Source organism: Sylvia atricapilla, chromosome 9 (assembly GCF_009819655.1).
Source record: "Sylvia atricapilla isolate bSylAtr1 chromosome 9, bSylAtr1.pri, whole genome shotgun sequence".
Classification (NCBI taxonomy): domain Eukaryota; kingdom Metazoa; phylum Chordata; class Aves; order Passeriformes; family Sylviidae; genus Sylvia; species Sylvia atricapilla.
Window position 1 is genome coordinate 14,470,254 of NC_089148.1, and position 20,533 is coordinate 14,490,786.

A 20,533-nucleotide genomic window follows, 5' to 3' on the forward strand; every position below is an offset into this window, starting at 1 on the left:
TTGCTGGAGAGCAAAGATGACAGTTCAGGGTTCAGATCCCTCCAGAGATACATCCCTCAGCCTGGCAGCTTCAGCTAGCATACATCCTTCAGCTGGAGACAGAGCACGGGATTGGAGCCAGGATGCCTGGGCTCCTTCCTGACACACTTCTGGGGGAGACCTGCTCAGTATCCCCAGGCTGCAGGAGAGACAGTGCAGCTCTGTATCCCTGGAGGACACTGTATGCCTCTGGCCAGGGGGATCTGAGCAAAACATGTGACCTCCCAGCGTCTTCTCTTCCTTGTGCTTGGGTGAAGGGAAGATCCTGCCGACCTCACAAGAGAGACAGAGAGCATACTGCAGTCCTGAGTCTCAAGCCTGGGGCTCACCGCATGCTGTTTTACTTCCAAAGAGCTCTTACTTTCTACAGCTTAGGGCCGCCTGCCTGCCTTTGTTCGGATCTCCTCCTAATCCTACCCACACACCCAGGCCTGAGGGGGATATACCCTGCCCTCCCTTAAGTGGCTAATGGGTACAATGCTTGGGGAGAAGATATTTCCTGCTGGCAGAACAACAGGCGTCTAGGCTGGAGTGGGTGTCTGTAAAGCCCCGGTCACAGCAAAATTGCCAGCATCCCCTTGGCATCACTGCAAGCTGCTGTCCCATCCCCTGGCCAGAGGCCCTCTATGTGTCTCTCAGAGCAGACACAGACTGCACACAAGTTTCAGTGATGTTTGGGCTGATTTTACACAGCTGCCTTGTCTTTTGATCTCTCTCTGCAGCCACTGCCTCCACCATTTAAAAAAACTCAGTCCCTCCCATCAGCCTCAAAAGGTGGCCAGATCCCTTCTTGGAGAGCCCTCCAATCCCCAGCCCTGGCTTCCACATTTCCGCTTCCCCCTTCTCATCTGTCAGGTGGCCAGCACAGTCCTGTCTGCCCAGGAGGGAAGGCAGAGGACCTGCCCTGGGCAGTTGGCACTTCAGCTCCCCAGTTTTTGGGGGTGCCACGGCTCAAATGCATGTATCCACTCTTTGCTGCACATCTGCAAAGGTGAAGCAGGACCTCAACCACTGGTGGGAAACTGAGATAGGGTGAGTTGTGGGCTTACACAGCCACATAGCACAGTTGCTGAGGGAACTGAGATGTCCTGGTCTGAAGCTGCTGAGGGGACCAAGAACCTGGTCTGGCCTCACACGAGAAGTCTCAGTTCCTTTTGAAACCTTGAAGTCTCAGCAGCTCTGCTCATGCAGATGTTGCAAATCCTCCATTTCCTCCGAGAACCATCTCTGGGAAGAGCAAAAGCACAAGGCAGTGATAGGGAAAGCATCTGAACAATCAAGGCTTGTGTGGAGATGAAGAAAGGCCCTTCTTGTTGGCGGGTGCAGTTGGGGTGAAGCCGGGGGCATCGCAGGATGGCACCCCAGGTACTCCAGCTGTGCCCACTCTCCAGCTCAACAGAGAGGGGGCTGTTGTGGGCCCAGCCCCGGCACAGGGTGTCACCGCCTGCCTTGGTTAGCAGGGATGCTCTCTCTTTGTGCCTGCTGGTTTCTGCTCTGCCGACCCGCTTTGCTCCATCAGCTGGCACCATCCATCACCTCTGGCAGCTGCGTCAGTTCCAGGGCTCCACAATGCCATTACCCATGGGAAAAAGCACATTTTTTTAAAGGAAAGGAGAAGTATTTTCTCTCCTGGCACCTTGCAAGGCTCCCTTCCTCTCCTCCTTAGAGACATCTAAGGCTCAGTCTAGCCCAGGGACAGCGGCACAGCATGTGACTGCATTCTTCATTCTGCCCAGCCCCAGGCCTCTCACTGGAAACCAGGGCTAGAAGGGCTGCAGTACCTGCAGTGATCCTGGGGCTGATGTGCACTGGCCCTCTCAGGAGCTGGGAGAATTCAGTCTGGCAGTGGCCCAGCCCTTCATACAGTGCCTTATCAGGACTGGCTGCAGCAGCAGCAGCTCAGGGAAGGTGTTGTTTCCTATTTCTCATGGCAGATGGTGGTGGTTATGAGCCAGGGTGCCAGGGCAGCTTCAAGCTGGGTCAGCTGCAGGATCTGGTATGAAAATGGAACAGGGTGTATTCACACCTCTGTCCCTGAAAGCTGTTCTCCAGGAGATGGCGAGTTTAGAGCATATGCTGGCAGTAATGCCCCATGACTGAGTGCTCACCAAAGACCACAGCACTGGAGAGTACCTATAGCTGAGTGGTGGGAAAAAATAAAACAACCGTCACCCCTTCCTCCCTGCTTCCCTGGGCCAGGATCAGCCCTGCAGTGCTGGATGTTGCCCTAATTCTCCCCAGCCTCAAGTCACTGTCCTGAGGTCCAGATGTGGGACAGGACCCAGCCATTTTATCAGGGCTCTCTGCCTCTGTCCTGCCAACAGTCCCACCTCAGCAGCAGAAACATATGCCTCTTCAATCAATACTCAGCTCTTAATAGTCCTGACAATTTGCAAGAAAACAGGGGCATTAAACGTTAATTATATCTATTTGGATTAAAAAAAATTTTATTACTGGAGTTAATTACAGCCGGAGTCATAAAAAGGTGCAGAGCAAGAGGTGCTGCTGTTCTATGGGGTGAGCAGGACTGAACAGCTCCGGCCACCCCAAACTGTTGCTGGGCAAGGATGGAGGGATGTCCCTGCTATGCCCATCTCATGTCCGGACACTGCTCCTTGGAAAGGGCCTGCCATGGGAAGGGGCTGTGCGGGGGCTCTGCTGGGGGCATGTGCAGAGCCAGCGGTGGAAGCTCGGGGCGCAGGGCAGGTACTTGCTTAGCTGTTGTGCTGGCGGGACCTGGCCTGCCCCAGCCTGTGGGCTTCTAATTTACTGCTTTCCTTTTACCGTAAAACTGAAAGGGGAAGGTGCACCCTTTAATCACTGCCTTCGGGGCCCCGCCTGAAACCACACAGAGACCAAGCGAAGGCTAGGAGTTAATGCTCCTTCCGACACCTTTTTATGATTCACGGGCCTGACCTGGAGCCATAAACCGCTCAACCTCCCCGCCACACTGCCAATATTTACAGCCTGCAGGGGCCATTGCACGCAGCCACCGATGCAGATCCACGGCCAGCGCAGGTACACAGCTGGGGATGCAACAGGGATGCAGCAGGAGATGCACAGGCTGGGATGGCTACATGTCCAGGGACAGCCATGTGGATGGGCAGCCATGCATGGATCCTAACACAGCACTGGAGGTGGAGATGCACCTAGTGCACTCATCAATCTGTGCTTATGCACACCTGTGTGTGTGTGTGCACAGGTAAATGCACCAAGATGTCCTCACTGGGCAGCCCCTGCAGACACACATCAGAGCATGTTTCATGCAGGGAGCTGGGAACCCAAACACCCACTACCTGGGCATTGGACACTGGACCATGGTGGGGGCTTTCTGCTTGTTGCAGCAGGGCAGGAGGACAAGCACTGTGGGCATGGCTCCACAGGAAAAGGCCAGGATGAGCTGGCACACTACAACCCCAACAGCGTGTATCCCACTTCCCAACAGGAGGAACAGCTGCTGCCTCAAGAGCCCTCAGTGGATTCATCCTACTGCATCCCACCAGACCCCAGTCTTGCTCCAGAGGTGAGACCTACAAAAGCCTACACTTGTCCAAACTGGAGCAGGGTGAAGTGTAGTGGTTAAAGCAAAGGGTGCCCCTTTGAGTGGGCTCAGGTCAGCACACTCCTTGCTTTATGCCTCAGTTTCCCCACCACTGCAGCAGGAAAAGTAATCCTGATCTATCATGTTTGCATGGAGTTGGGAGGTCAAGCTTGTTAATGTTTGCGAAGTGGGTTTGGCTCCTGTGATAGAGCCAGAAATGTGAAGGTCATTATTATTGGTGGGATTAAAGCAGTTGAATCCAGAGCAAGGGGTACAGGGGAACACAGCCTTTGTGTCAAAGCAGTAACAAATCGCACATATGCACAACCTCAAGATAGTGACGAATGCCACCAATACGGCTCATTTTAGAAACAGTGCAGAACCAGACAGCTGCCAGAGCACCTTCTAATACTTCTACAAAAAAAACCCCAAAGCCCCTCCATGACAGGTCTGAGATAAGCTTTTCCTGGAGACACCCAGAGCCTGTCAGTACTCACTCAGTATATGCCCAGTGAGGCCACAGGCCCATAAGCATCACTTGCCAACACAGCTCACCTGGTCCTCACCAGGACCTTCTCCTCTGCCCCACTGGGCATCATAGCACTGGGCAACTCAGCCAATACAAGTCCCCATATTTTCTTTTTTTTTTTCAAGTTTACAGGTTGTCTAATTTTTTTTCCTTTCCTCCTTGCAAAACAAAAGAGGGAAAAAACACCCTTATCTCAGAAAGCAGAGTTCAGGAAAAAGCTACTGGTCTTTTGGACTTGGTGGGCCCCCATTGGTAGCCTTGCTTGTCATGGAGAATTTATCAGCCAAACACAGTGCTGGTATAATGTGCTATATAACTCGTGCATAAACAAACTTCAGCATGATAAATGCCCTGCTTTGAAGCCATAAAGTTATTAGCTGGTGGCTGTTAGCTACTGCTTAGCATGGGACATGCTCCTTCTGTTAACCCCTGGATGCCCCGCCCGAGCTTAGAACCCCAGGGAGATCTCCGGAGGGCACCTTCACACAGCAGGAAAGCACGGAGGGATCTAATGGGTAGGGATGCTTCTGCTGGCATCTGTGCACATTGTACTTGATGCAAGGGCTGAGGGAGGGAAATGCTGAGAATTGATCTCTGAAGATTGGCAGCTCCTTGCTGTTTTATTTGAGCGCTTTGGCAGCTCCTGTCCTTCTCTCTGCCCCTCAAGAGGCAAATGTAGAGGGGAGCAGGGCTGGGGCAGTTAGACGTGTACTCACAGCTCAGACCTTGGGGGTGTGTTCCTGTTTCAGAGATGGGCTAAGATGGGGTGGGTGGAAGTCAGCCACCTCTCTAGTGCTCAGGTCACCTCCTTTAGGTGAAGAGCTGCCAGGGACTCTAAAGTAAAAGCCTGAAATTTTTCTGGCAGCAGCCAGGCAGCAAGCTCCAGTAAGGTGTTTAGAGTTCCCTCTGCTGCCTGCAGTGCATGGCTGCCTGCAGCTCCTGGTGAGCACAGCCTTACCAGAGGCTGGGAGATGCTGGAGAAACAGAGCCATGTCCCAGGACCAGCACTGCTGGAGATGGGTGACCAGCACCAGAGAACCAGCAGTGCCACAGCTCCTGCCAGCACCACACCTGCAGAGCACCCTCCACCTCAGAGAGTCAGGCTGACACCTACCAAGGACCTCTGGTCCCCCAGGCCACCTCCTGCTCTTATCCCACTGGACCAAGGCAGGGAGCTGAGCATGCTAAGGATGGCAGCAGGTCTCCAATGCTCAGCCCAAGGCACGAACAGAATTATGCAGCAGCGTGGCAACTGGCTGGACACCCGGAGCTGTAGTGGGAGATGCTGGTGCCCAGGGGCTAACTGCTATCCCTTTCCCAGTGAAACCACTCCTGCAAGGCAGCAGGAGGTGTTTCAGCAGGGCCAGCTGGGGGGCAGCAGGACTCAGGGCTGCCTCGGTGCCTGTTCCTCATTAGAAGTCCAGTGTTGAAGAAACTTGTAATTAGAGTCCTGAGTATTAATTAATCTCCATGACCCTCCTCTCATTCTCCTTCCACCACTCCCACAGCTCAGGAGGTCAGCCTGGATTATTAACACAGGGAAGCAGAGGATGGCAAGCTCACCAGCGGGTTGACAGACCTTGGGCCATGTTCTCGTATTCAGAGCAGCCAAAGGCACCATGTCCCTGCTCAACAGCATGACTTCCCTTTCCTCTCTGCTTTCTCTCTTGTCTGGGTTTGATAGGGGTCATCTCACTCACTAGGGCACAGTCAGCACTCTGGGGATAGCATTCAGTGAGCTAAAACATCCCAGAACAAGCAGAGCTGCTTCCATGCTAACTTGGTCTGCACAGTCGTTTGCAGAGTGGCTGAGGGCAGACTCCTGCATCCCACAGGCCTGGATGAACCTTGCTGGAGAAACTTACCTTTGGAGACCTCCTAGCACAATGAGAGAGCAGAGCAGCAATCACAATCAAAAACATCACTGAAAGGTCTTCAAGCATCTCATGTCTGCTCATGCAGGTCTTGCTTGGGTCTTTAAGTGCCTCAACATTATAGAGGCATTGCTGGAGCATGGAGAGGACATGGACACCCTTTGTGCAGCATGGCCCTTCCATCCCAGGGCTGTCCATACTGCTTAGAGATGGACATGGCTCCTGGGATGGCCAGACTCCCCGGAAAGACGCTGCCCAGGCACAACTCAAGGGCTGATACACTACAAAGAGCTGTCACAGAGCAAGGAAACAAGATATGAAATAAATCCAAACTTTTCTGACTCCCTCGTAACCACCAACTGCTTCCCTCATCTGATTTTTTCCCCTTTTCTGCTGCAGCAATAAAAAGGGGAAAATCAACATCCAAATGATCTTGTTTATGGCGACTAAATAAGCTGCATGTGCTTAATCCGTTAGAGTTTAATGAATTTACGACTTGCTCTGGAATTTGACAAGGGCTGTAAAAGAGTAATTAACATTTATCAGTGTGTTTTTTACACACACCCCACCCTCCTCCCGCCTCCCTTTCCTCCTCCTGCCGCCTGTCGCAAAGCAGCACCGGGTATCGGGGGGAATATAAAAGTGATCAATTAATTCTTAATAATCTCAGGGAAAGATTGTAGAGTCACAGTATGAACTCAGGGAGTGTCAATAAACATGCCAAAGGTTGGTCGCCCCTTTCCTGGCGCTGCTGCAAAGGAATGTGGGCAGCCAGGGAGGGGATGGGTCTGCAGGGGCGGTGCTCTGGTGGACCAGCCGTGCACCTCTTTCCCTCTCTGCCACACTCCACTGCCCTCCAGAGCAGCTTCCTGTCACTAACACAGTGGCCTCTGGGACAGGGTGAGAGTGAGCAGGGGGCTGGGGACGAGCGGGGAACCATCTAACACGGCACTGGTGATGATTTGGAAACACAACCCCAGTTGCTAACTCTGCCAGTCAATAGCTCTGTCCTAATAGACCTGAACCTGCTGGGAGGGACCCCAAACTCCCCACCGGGCTCACAAGGCAGCCGAACATCTGCTGAGATGAAGTGTCATCCCACTGTCACCCTCTTGTCACTCAGAAGAGGTGGCTGCTGCTGTTTCAGCTATACTCGACGTGAGAATATGTCCCTGCTGGCCCCTGAGACAAGCAGGGTGGGTTACACCTTGCTTATGCCCAGCCCTCTCAGCTGCTGAGCTGCTGTGGAGCAGGGAGGCAAGCAGGGATGCAATCTGGGGGCTGCAAGAGAACAAGCCCAGGCTTCCCCCACCAGTCCCAGGGTGGGCTGAACATGATCCCAGGAGACTCCTATGCTGGGAGCCCAGTGTGCTCCACCTTGGGCCACCTCCCTTGGCAGCCCTGGAAACCAAAGCCTGAAAGAGCCACAGCCATCACCTCCCGGGTAGGTAGGATGAACATGTCCCCTGCTTCTGTGACTGCAGCATCCTGCCCCCAGCAGCAGCATTTGCATGTGTGTGACCAGGGTGTGGGGAAGCTGCAGGACTGGACATCCATTGGGGAAGAGAAGGGTCAGTGCTCCTGAGGGCCACCAGGCTCCATGGAGGAGACAGAAAAACAACTGGGCTTGGCTCTGGGGCAGAGGGTCTTGGACACCCACAAACAAAAGCTCAAGATGATAAATCCTCAGAGGTTTAAGACTGTCCGGGGATCTGCTCTGGACAGAAACAAATTCTCCCTGTTGAACATAATAGCCCAGAAATAAGCAGTGAGATGGGGTGGAGAGGGCTGGATGCAAGGAGTCTGGAAAATCTCTGCCCAACCCCATGCAGAGCACTGATGGGGGTGAGAGGTGGAGGCAGCAATATCCTCCTGGCAGGCCAGGTACACACCTGCCAGCTGGATGGGGCAAACTTGGGATTTCTAGTGAGACGGGAGTTGGTCAAGCCAGCCTGAAGCAGCTGGGTGCAGGACAGGCAGGGAAGAGAAAGGGACAGTAACAGGATGACCTTGCCTTTATTTCACCTTGACTGGTTTGAATCCAGCTGGCTGGCCTGGGCTGTGGGGCTGGGCCGGGAGCAGAGCTGGTGGGGTGTGGGGCTGAGCCCTCATGCAAGGCAAGGGAGTGAGGCAGGGGGCCTGCAGCAGAGTAACTCTGCATGGCCAAATCATCAGAGAGCACCAGCTCCCAACAGCCTCTGAGTGAGAGTCTGCAACCTTGGGCAGACTTCTTGTGCCAAGGGCTGCACAAAAGTGGCACAAATGCAGCTGGGAGGGAGAAATGGAGAAACAGGAAGGGGTTTCAGGCCACCAGGAGTGATCCCGGCACACCAACATCTGCTCTACTCACTAGGCAGCAGCTCTAGGTCTCCATTGCATGAGTGGTGTAGCCAACATCCACAGCCAAGGCTGCCAAAATCACTCAAGAAACACTTGCCAGGGCCAGTTGCCCTTGCAGTACTCTGTATTGCTGTCCAGGTTGCACCACAGACTCCCTGCATGACCTCTGGATCTCTCCTCTGCTGGAGAAGAGCATGCTGTGTTGGGCAGTGAGGGGCAGAGGGGGGCTGCACTCCCCCTGCCTGTGCTGGCTCAGATGCTCTCGTGTCAACCTGTCTAAACAGCACCTCCTCCTGCGGAGAGCTCGAGCTGGGGGTCGGCAGTTCAGCATCTCTGGGATTTGTCACAGTGTTCCTGGAGTTACCAAACAGCAGCTTGGAACATCCCAAAGGGCTGGACCAACCAGACCACCATCATCCAGCTGCCAGAAAAGCAGCCCCTGAGGCTGAGGTGACTCGGGTGGCATTGGGCAAGTCTTTCCTGGCCACTGCCACACTGCCTCACACCAGGCACATGGCTTCACCTCTGTGCAAGGCTGGAATCCCCACACTTCACCCTGGTGTAGAGGCAGTGCAGCTTAGAGAAGAAGCCAGGTTGTGATGGGTGATGCTTGGCCAATATTTGCTGCTTTGCAGAAGCATCTAATTGATTTGAGACAGCCTGGCCATGCCCCAGCCTTGCTCCACTCAGGTGCTGCTGACTGTTATAACCAAGAGCATTTATCCAGCTGCATCCCCAGTTTCTCCTGCTTTCCATTTCCCTTCTCTGTCACTCAGGTGTGATAATTTTAATACCCATCAATAATAAGGTGGATGGTAACCATAACAGAATGTGCAGCCCTGTGTTGACTTTTCTCCATCTGAACAGTCACACTTCAGGTGACAAAAGAGTTGGAAGAAGTAAACAGGAGACCCCCCCGGTCATCTAAATGCCCCATTCAAGGTTTTAAGCCCATAAGCATTGGTGCTAAAGATGATTTTAAGCCATGATTATAAGAAATCTATTGATCCTTTTGACTCTATAATGACAGATTAATTATTTTAATAAAACACCTATTAATCATGCATTAACCCTTCTTAGCTATTTGTACATTAAATACCAAATCAACAAGGGTATTTGAATTTCTAGGAGGCTTTTTGGAGGGGAAGGGAGGGGAGATTTCTTTAGATAACAACAACAAGAAGAAGAAAATAATGCAAACTTACAGAGGGGGAGAGTTAAAATCATACGATGAGTGGCAGTTGCAGACGCCTGGGGCCCTCTTTGGTTGTCGCTTCTATCTGGCAATCAATTGACAAGAAATTGAGATTATGAAACATTGTGCCTATGATCAAAGGAGCTGGGCATACTTCCCCCATCTGAGGCCAAATCTCCACTCCCCCACAGGAACCAACATCAGGGAACACCAGTAATTTGGCCTTTGGCAGGTACGAGACAATGCTGACACCAATTTTAGCGTGAATGTGTCCACCAGCCCCATGGGTCTTTATGGCAAACCTGGAGCAAGGTTGCAACACCCTGAAGGTGAATCCTACTAGAACATCTAAGATGCCAACAATTATTTGTGAGAGACTTTATCTGGAGCAACACAGTAAAAAGAACAGGAAATTAAGAAAGCAAGCACTCCACCAGCTCAGGTTGGGAATGGGCACTGGTTGTTCACTCCCTCTCCTTGCCCTTCCTAGAAACACACAGCATCAGTGTGGAATGGTTCAGCTTGCAGACCTGTCCCAGCACAGCCCTGGGGCCTCTTGTGTAAGGGCTGGAGAGGGGGCAGACAGGGCTTCCTCCTGCCCCAACCGTTGCAGCCTCAGAAACCACAAAGTCCCCGGGTGCATTAGGAACTGCCTGGAGGCTGGAGCTTCCTGCAGGTGCCCCACACTCATGAATCACACCTTGTCAGGGCCTGGGGTGCCCAACGGCTGGGTGACCGCTGAGATGCCCAGGGAGTCCTGCCCTGGGATGCACCTGCCTCCCCACCATGCCATCCCAGCCAGGCAAGGGTTAAGCAGGCATTAATCACACTGTTTGAGAGACATTTCAAAGCCTCTTCCAAATATTATAAAAAATGTCTTTAATCATCTAATAGCGTGAACTCCTCTGATGATGGATGGAGGGAAGTCGCCTCTCTCCTCCTGATCCTAACAGATGAGGCTGAAGAGCTGGTGCTCTGGGCGGGGGGGAAATTGGGGAGGGGGCTTGGGAAAGAGAAGGATATTTCTCAACCTCCCACCAGAGCAGTTATAAATATGAGGTCATACGGCAAGAGATGATAACACATTAAGGGCTCTTGAGATATTAGTCTGTCAGCCTCGTTAGACACAGCCTATTTGGGGCTGACTGTGTAATTAGAGGCTGGGGTACCCATAACTCATTGGTGTTTATATGGTAGGAAGGGGCTCCAGTCACCATCACCCTCAGCAGTCTGAGAAGCCATCTTCATCCAGCATTAAACCCCACTCCCTGCTGCAAATATAATCCTTCTCCCCCCAGTAAAAACTGCCCCTGTTTCCCTCTTCCTGCCATTCCTACTAAGCCTGGAGCCCACTGGATGCTCAGTGCACCCGCCCTCACCTCTCCCCTCCTTTCTAGCTGGGGAACAGTGTTATGACTCAGCCAAGGTGCCCCAAGGTAGTTAGTGAACAAGTGGAAAAGTCCTGGCTCTCAGTTCCTTTCCCATGGAACAGCCCAGGGGGAGCAGTCCACGCTCTGCTCTGCGAGGGACTGCATCCCCCAAGAATCCCTAGACAACCTCCACAGCAAGTTTGACCTACACCCTTCTGCCCTCCAGGGTGTAGCTCCAGACCCCAGGAGAGCTTGCCACCCCTGCCCTGCTGTGAACATCCCCATGCTTGGTGGGGAAGCTGGTGAGGGGCTGGGCTTTCCATGTGTTCTCCAGTTTCTCTTCTCAGTTCTGTCTAGGTGGCAGTGAGCACTGACACAGGCAGGCACTTCCTAGTCAACCGAGCCAAAAATTTGGACAAGTGAAACAGGGAAGGGGAGCATTTCCCTTATGAAACCGAGCAGAGCAAAAGCTCCACAAGTGCTGGCTCTGACTCGACAGGGAAGAGACAAGGAGCAGTGAGCAGGTGGAGGCAAGCAAAAGCCAAGCCCAGCCCCCAGCACCCCACAGAGCTTTCCCAGCAGCACATCCCTGTAAGTCCTCTTGCTGTGTGGCAGGAGGAAAATTAAGGCACCAGAAAGAGCAGGGACATCAAATGAGAAACAAGAGTTCTCACTGCAGAAACTGCCTGACACTGCCAAGGTCCATGGCACGGCCACCCAATGCCTCATCTCCTCTCCCTGCTTGCCTCCTGTAGCCGGGGAGGGGGCAAGGGGTCTGCAGAGGAGGGGGCAACCCCATGGCTTCCCAGGATGAGGTAGGATAATGAATCCTGATAGGGGAAGTGACCTTTTCCAAATGCCACATGTCATTGGATTTTATATCACACCAGGACAATGTGCCATGGGTATTAAAATCGTTTTTCCAATAGAAACATGAGTGTGTATGTGTGTGTCAGAGAAAGATGTGAGAAAAATAAAATTAAGATGTGAAAATTAGGCTCCCTTTAAACACAGCCTTTAGAAAAAGACTTGGGTCCTCACAGAGCAGGACTGGAAGAAAAGAGCTGTGCCCTTTGCTCCAGAGATCACAGATGATTTTGTCAAGGGATTATGAGGTGTCCAAACCCTATGAAGAAAAAGTGAAGAGGATCCTGAGTCCTGATCTCTGTTTCTTAAGTTCTGCAGACTTTCAACTCTACAGTGCCCCTCTGCTGTGGAGGGACACCTCCAGAGCTGTTCTACACTTGGAAGCACATACAGATGCATGTGGAGCACAGATCACCTTGCACATGTGCTCTTGGACGTGCACAGGTGTTAGTTTGGTGCATAATGAGACAGCCAAGTCCTGCATGATAGACAATTCCAGCTTGCTCAGCCTCACTTGGGATGCAAAGCAGCCCCTATCCCTGTGGGCCAGCCCAAGGATATGTGCAGAGCATCCATGGAGTTACCCACACACACAGGTATGGACACTCTCCCCACATATGCCTGGATACATTCTGATGTGAAAACACAATCTGAAAAGGGAGGCACTGGAAGCCAAATTCACTTGAACTATAGCCTGTTCCCTCAATCTGCAGAGCAATTGTCCGGCTGAAACAACAATTGTCCGGCTGGGATAAAAATAAAAAAAAAAAAAAAAAAAAAGAAAAAAGAAAAAGGGACAAGTTGTGTTTGTTTATTCATCCTCTTTCTCCCTCTCTCCTCTCGACAATACCCTGACACTGTGTCCTGCTGCACCAGGGCTGCAAACCCAAAGGGCTAAATTTATCCCAGCTGGAGCCCTGTTTACAAGCCTTGTCCTGTTTACAGCATGGTGCATCCTGCCCGGGGCCAGGCAGTGGCCATCTCTGGGGTGGACAGTTCAAACCTCACCTTCCTTGGCCTCTGCTGTTCCCAGGCTGCCCATGTGGTCCCTGGAAATATGCCCAACTCCCTGCACTCCCCACGTACTTGCACACATGGCAGCTCTGTGGCCCCATGCCCATCTGGGAAGCAAGAAGCAATGAAGAGATGTGGGCTTGCATGGGCTGCTGCTTGTCCAGCACAATTCTGTGGTGGTCCAGGTGGCTACAGCCTCTATCAGTGCTGGCTGGTAGCAAACCACCACCCAAGAAAACATTGGTTGCAAGCTCAGCAATGAGGGTACAGTGCATTCCATGTGAAGCCAGCTGGGAACAACCATGCTCCACCATGAAAGCCTTAGAGGAGCTGCATGTCTCATGCAGCCATGCATGGATGCTGTGCTCTCCATACCTTACACTGCAGTCACTTTTTCTTTCTTCCTGTCACTCACCCATCCCTCTCTTCCTGATGGGCTCACATGGGCTGAGAGGGCAAGGCTGGCAGGAGCTGAGCTCCTCTTCTGGATGACACAACTGAGAGTTCAGAACTCCAGGAGTCTGAACGGCTGAGCGTGGACAGACATGGTGGGTTGAAGACTTTCTGAGCAGACTAACCTTGGGGAGCTGGAGGAGGGTGTTCACTGCCAACCCCACCCTGCACTCTTCCCACAGCAATTCCCATCTCTGCTGGTATGCACTGGCCATGGTCTGCTGCACAGTGATGGGACCTCACCTCCAGCATGAGGGTCTCCTGCCATCCCAGGCTGCCCCACCTGCAGCAACTCCTTTTGGCAGGACTCGGTTGGCAACATCCAGGCTCTTGTTTGCTGTTTAATGAGTTCCAGCTAATGAATCCCAAGACATGAAAGGTTTTCATTAAAGCCCTGACTTGCTGTCAGCATTTTCCACAAGTTTGGAGAGGCTGGGGGGGGTCACAAGAGTGGTTTCAGGTGACTGAAAACTCCCACCTGTGTGCCACCTTCTGCCCTGTCAGCCTTTCCACGCCCATGCCTGGTCTCAGTGGATGCAGAGGGGCTGTGAGAGCCCTGTAGATGTGAAATGAAGCAGCTGATCTTCTGTTACTGAAGCCTCCTTAATCAGGGCAGTGAACAGGGGCTCACCTCATCCCCAGTGGCAAGGCCACTGCTCTGCAGTGATGGATCCCTCTTTGCACCTGCTAGGGGCTACATCCACTTAGGCCTAATGAGTGGGCAACCTCCAGCACGGCTGGAGATGCAGCCTTTTCTCACATAGATCTGGTGGAAAACACTTCCTGATGTTGCCCTGGGAAGCTTCCTGCTTAAAGCCAGGAGTCCTGGATCACATGTTGTGATAAGGGGCCCCTTGTGTGCACATGGATGGGAAAGGAGTATCTCTCAGAGACCCTGATGTGGGTTCAGCTCCCAAACTGGATGAGGGGCTCAAATCTCAGTGCCTAATACTTCATCTGTGCAAGGAAGGGTCCGAGAGCAGCTGAGTCTAGACCAAGGCTCCAGTTGCTGCAGGCACAGGAGCATAAGAACAAGTTACCAAAACCTTCCTGTTGCTACATTTTCTGGAGACAAATAGATTGTCCAGAGCAATGCTCATGGTGGCACTGTCATGGTGTGACTCCAACTTCCAAGTGCTTTCTCACTGCTCACACCTACCTCATTTCTTGCCTACAGCCCGATTTTGGGTTTGTTTGTACCCCGGGTGGGGGGAAGCCTTTCTGCACTGTGTGCAGACACAGGACACTGTGTGTCCTGAATGGCATCACATGGTGAAGCAGAAGCTCCAGGGAGAGCAGAAGAGGGGTTGAACACCCCAGCCCACCTCCCTATGCAGAGTTTTGGACATCATCTGTGCATGACTGTGGATGGGGGTGAATTTGAGCCTAAAGGCTTGTCTACATGAAGCACTGCTCCTGAGAAGTTCCCCATGCTGGGCATTTCCTATAACCAAAATAATACTTTGTTTGCTCAAGTTCACCAGACCACCTTTCACTCTGAAATACAAATGAAAGTTTTGGGGACTATTTCAAAAGTCAGAAAATCACCTCCCACCCTTTATTCATGTTCACTTCCAAATACAGGCAGGACATTAAGGGAAGGGCTAATGGAGCAGACAAACACATATGTGTGTGCCCCTCACACGTGCTGCTCCTCATCTCCGGAAGAAGATCTTCTTGTCAGGAAGTCACGGCCCTGATTACTTTGTCTTCCACGTTTAAGAACATCCCTAACTGCTCCTTGGATAGCTCAATTAGTAAAGTGAATATATTATATAAAGTCTAAAAGATTAAACTATCATAGGCAGCCCATAATTTCATGAAGAAGTCAGGGGAGCATATCCCTCTTATTAACTCTATAACAAATGTGATGAAAATGTTCAAATAGAATGTTAATGCAATGTTACGTGTAATTTTCCCAGGCGATTTTCTGCTGAAATATTTCTTTATTAATAGTAATTGAGGGTATAAATTATGAATGAGGCGATTTTCTCCTTTCACTGGGAAAGACGTACTAATGGCAATAATTCTTTATAATAATTTTTTGGGGGGAGAACGGGGAGGGAGCTAGGGTAAGGGGTTTAAAGAAAAAAAATCTTTAAAGGGATTGCAAAATATATAGACTAGCAGTGCATGTTTTATGGCAGGGCGCTGTATTTTATATCCGTGTGCTGGCCATCAGTCCTGTGTGGGTCTGTACTGCACGTGCACAATGAGGTTCAGGCCTGTGGCAAAGGCTATTTCCTCCTCTATTCTACATGTGTAAAGCCTGACATCAACTACAGGGAGTATGAGAGCACCAATGCTGTGAGCCTGCAAATTCAGGACTCCTTGTTTCACTGTATAAGGGAAAGAGTGGCAGGAAGCACACTATGAGCCACTGGCACTTGTGGTTAGTAGGTGGGTATTCAGGGATGAGCAGGTTAGTGGTACAGGCTCTTGTGAATTTAAGACAGACTCTGACAGTTTTCCATGTTCTCACCATAATCAAAAGCACCTCTTTTTGCTTGTGTTCAGGGGTTTTTTGGGGTGCGTTTTACCATCAATTCTTCCTGCTAATCCTGACCCCTAAGTACCTCCATCCAGGGAGATGTGTGGCAGTGATGCTTGGTCCTACAGCCAACTGAATCTTGTGCAGCCTTGAAGCAGGGTGGGACTAGGGGCAGTGCTGTCTTCCAAATGCCACCTCCCACCCCTCTGCGGGACAGAGCCTGAGGACACACACAAGGCCAGCCCGGGGCCATGTGCTTGCACACCACAAACAGGCAGCACTGAGCAACGCAGCTGCTTGCAGGGAAACAAAAAGTCCTTTTGGTGACGCCAGAATGAAAGAGGCATTTTACAAGGATTTTAGAGCTTAGTCTCCTTCAGGTTTGTATGTTTTTTTCAATAGACAAAATTATTTCAAAATTTTTCCAGTCAATTAAAAGAAATGCTTGTTTAAGTGCAATTCTTAGCCCCTTCCTCCTGCACACATCTCTTTCCTCAAAGAAAGACAAAGGCGAAAGAAAGGATAGTATTCCTTAAATTTTTATTAAACTTCAATTTGCTTTAAAAAACCTTCTGAAAGGTTTAAAACTTTTATAGCAAAGAATCAATTTCCCCCCACATTCTATTTAAAACTTTTCCCAGGAAGGAAACTTTTCAAACAAGTTCTAGACTACCACAAGCATAGGAAGAAAAACTCCTGACTCCAGGCCTTTGCCATACGAACCAAAGAGCTTCAGCTAGCTAAAAATGCCTCTGATAAGGATTTCCACTGAGAGTGGCCACCACATACTAGTACCCTGCAAGGGATAGAGGTCCTGGACATCCATGCACAGGGGTGCAGACATGTTCCACATGAGTGCAGATGTGTTGAGGAGTGGGTGGCTTTGCTCCTCCCCGGGGCAGCTCTTACACAGTGGGGGATTCCCTCTGCTCAGGCTTCTCCCTGAGCTCTCCAGTGGACTCGAGGAAGAGCTAGAGCTGGTCCTTCTGCAGCCAGCTGACTGTTGCCCTGTCTCTTCCCTTCTCTGAGGCACAAACCCTCAGGCCCTGCCCATGGCTTACTCCACACCAGCAGGCTGTGTGAGAGGCTGCAGAAAAGCAGACAAAATCAGCATGATCCGTCACCAACCCTCCTCAAAATTAGGTTAATAATTTATGATGTTAAATGGGACAGTTAATAGCTGGGCCAGATGATTCCTCAGCTAATCTAGAGCATGGGCTGAGCTGCAACGAGTCCTCTGAGAGTTCATTACACTCCCCAGCCCTCAGCACTAGTGCTTTTGGCTCTACTGATACCTACGGGAGGCTGTGGCTGGTGCCGCTGGCAATATGCCTAAGACTTGCCCCTCATCAATTAAGAGAAATAAGGAAATCGACAGGAAAATTAATTTCCAAAGAGACAATGCTTCTGAAACCTGCACTGCCCTCAGAAAGGCGGGGGGGCTTATCTGGGAATCCGCGCCTGCCTGGGAGTAGGTTGCATTTGCTGTCTCACTGAACGAGGTCAGGCTGCTTTCCTGAGGGCTGGGAGAGCAGGGAGGGCTGTAAGCAACTGAACAAAAGGTGCTTTTGCTTCTGGGTCAGTCCCAAGCAGGCTCCTTATGAGGGAGGGTGCTCAGCCGTATTTGTGAGGAGATGCACAACACATCCCTGCTGCTTAAAGCCCCGCAGCACATTGTGGCTCACTGGCAGCAAGGATTTACTCCCGACAGTGCATATCCCCAACAAAACCTCAGAGATGAGGGGTTGGGATGAAAAAGTTCAGCAGGTGTTTTCTGTCAAGAAGACAGAGCAGGCTTAAGACAATCAGAGATGAGACAGTCAGAGTGCTCTCCAGGGCCAGCTCTCACTCAGAGAACAGCCATGGGTGCATCTTCAGCTGCTTGCCTGTCTCTCTAACCTCCCTCTCACTGGAGATCAGATCAAGCTCAGCCATAGAAAAATGGCATTGGGTAAAACAGCTTCCCCACACCAAGACCTCAGCCTCTGTCTGTGCCCTGAGCCATTCCATGTCCCTCACCATATTTGCTTCCTCCTTGGTCCCAGCAACCTTCCTAGAGCGCAGGACAAGCTTGCCAGCCACAGCCAGAAAATGCAAGGAATTACCAAGAGTACATCTGGTCACTGTGATGGAGGCTCTCCATCCTAATCCAGATCACTGAGGTCCAGAGCACCTGGAGACAACCAAGATGCTCTGGTACTGACACCATTTGAGTCCTGCTTTGCCCATCCTGCTTTGCTTCTTCCTTCACAAAGACCAGATTCTGCAAGACATAAATGCTCCAGAAAGCTTGCTGTCTCTTGGAATCAAGTTCAAGAGAAACAAGAAGTAAGCAGGGAGCCCCACCTCACTGATCTCAGCTGTGCCTGGAGGCAGGAATATCTTCCTTTGCTCTAGTGTCTCACTGGGGGTGTTGTAAAGCAGTGCCAGCCTTAGGCAAACCTGGAAGATGGTGGCACAGGCACTCTTCTCTCTGGAAGAGCTAGAGGTGGGTACCCTTGAGTATGGCACTTCAGACAGCCTAAATCTATTTTACAAGTAGAAAAACGAAGTCACTAAGTGTGAGTGACCACTCAACATCAGCAGCAATAGCAGGTGAAGGGAGTAATTCCTCCAAATGTCTAAGGTTCCCAGTACCAGTGTGTCCATGTCCTGCTCTTAAGTGGGAACTTGAGACAGACCCAATGGGCTGAAAAGTGACTGGCTGGGCTACAAGCACAGGCTGCTGCAGCCAGATGTGCACTGATGACTCGTGCAGATGTTGGCCCTGCAGCACGTCTGGGCAGTAATTCCCCTTCTCCCTTCCACATTCCTGCTCTGCCAAATTCAAACCATGCATGGTGCGGGGGGACTACCTGCAATTACGGCTTTCACACATCGGGGCTGGTTTCACTTGGCTGGGGAGGGGGGCAGAGCAGTGAGACGTAAGGGCATCCATATGGTGGGATTCTGCAGCCATTCCCCCTGCCTGTGTTAGAGGCAGCCAGTGCCGTCTCACCCCTGCAGCTCCATCCCCTCCTCCAAAACCCCCTCCCAGATGGGAAAACCAAGAAGGCCAGGGCCAGCAGCAGAGTCAGTTTTCCTTCCAGCTTCTGCCCAAGTGAGTATGGGAGAAATGACAATTAGGGGGACAACAAATGAGGCTGCCAGACCCTTGGGGGGGACATGTGCAGTAACTTGAGGCTGAGGCGGAAATAGCTTCAGTCAACCCACTTAGAAAATCATCATTACTGTAAAATTTATGGCTGACATGAGCTTGTCTGAGAGATATGACTATTTAAAGGCAGCCAAAGCCTCCATTTATAATAATGCGAGGGAATGGGGGATAGAGAGAGATAGGCCAGGTTTGAAGATCAAAGGGGCATCTGGGAAAGCAAAGGAGACTCTGTCTGACTTGGTGGCAGGGACAAAGGGACAGGGGTTTCAACACAGAAAGGGCTGGTGTGGTGGGGCAAGACACTGCGTCCTATGGGAAGGGAGCAACCTTCTGCCATGGCTCTGCTGTCCCAGTTCCTGAGACCACTGCATTCTCTGTGACCTCTGCCAGTCACTCCTGCCTTTGGGGCTGACAAAGTGCCACCACCTGGGTGCAGGCTGTCCCGGACCCCAGGCACACAGGTGAGCATGGCACCATCCAGGCAGTGCTGGACAGGGCCACCATCATCCACTCAGGGTGTGCTGCAGGGTTTGCCAGGAGTGTGCTTGTAATTAGATGTGAAGAAGAAAGCCATTGCTATGACAGGGAGACAAAAAAAAGCAGTGACAGGTTTGGAGGACAACAAGAAAATGCCTACAAGGTTCAATTTATTTTTTCCTTCCATTCGTTAAGGACAGAAAACTAGTCCTGGTAGGGGACTCCTGACAGGCCATTGCAGTACCCAGCCCCTTAGCTGTCCTCCTTAGGTGCACTTCCCTCAGGGCTTTACAAAGAGGATCATGCAATCAGTCAGTGGGGCTTGTTTGAGGAGCACCTCATCCCAACAGCAAAGCCAGAAAGAAGGCCCACTTGCCAGTTCCTTGGGCCAGGACATCTGGTCAACCCTCACCTCCAGTCAAACAGAAATGCTGCAAATTTGCTGGAGGATGGACCCCTGGGGATGCCCATCTTGGCTGGAGACACAATGCATATCCCACCCAACACGTTCCTGTGCCATGGTTCCCCATGGATATGCAAGGGGATATGGTACCCAGCCATGAGCAAGCTGGAAATGAGCACAGAGGTATGGATGAGCTCTCCACTGAGGGGCTCCCAAAGGTTGATGGATGCAGAGCAGCAGACTGCAGGACAGCACTCCATGCCATCCAGAGCAGGGAGCAATCCCTGGAGGGACGACCCTGCCCGGGGACCGCATGGAGCCAGTCACTGGCATTCCCATCTGGGCTCTCCTCCCCAATTGGGCTGCTCCCTGTCCTTCGGGGATGGCAATGGCTCCTCACCTGATTGAATTTCCAGGCCATCACTCGCTCTCCCTGCAGCTGCGAGGCACGATCGCCCTCCCGGCAACCCCACGCTCACCCCGCGGAAGGAGGGGCTAATTCAGTTAGCCCAGTGGCATTAGCTGCCGTGAAGAATAACCCGCCAACAAGGGCCTGCGAGCCTGACACAATATTAAAGACCCCACTGCCCTCACTTGGGGCAGATTAAGCTGGGCTCATTGCTTTAATGCTGCACTCCTCGGCCGGGCTCCCTCCAAGGCTCTGCACCTTAACTGTATTACCCCAGCACCGATGTGCTTGACCTGACGATATTGCTCCCACTGATAATTCACCTCCCAAGAAACTTTGCCTTTTTGACCTCCTGCTGGAGAAGGTTCTAACCC

General features: G+C 51.6%; 1 protein-coding gene and 1 long non-coding RNA gene across 2 annotated transcripts in view; one reads left to right on the top strand and one right to left on the bottom strand.

Moving 5' to 3' along the window:
* Positions 1–20,533, bottom strand: part of RNF220 (ring finger protein 220) — a 219,551-nt gene that overhangs the window by 120,472 nt on the left and 78,546 nt on the right. The window contains 1 exon segment of the mRNA XM_066324994.1: positions 9,529–9,603. Coding sequence (XP_066181091.1) covers positions 9,529–9,603 — 75 coding nt within the window.
* Positions 4,496–6,411, top strand: LOC136365223 (uncharacterized). The gene is made up of 2 exons (XR_010744301.1): positions 4,496–4,624; positions 5,903–6,411. It is a non-coding gene; the product is annotated as an uncharacterized lncRNA (long non-coding RNA).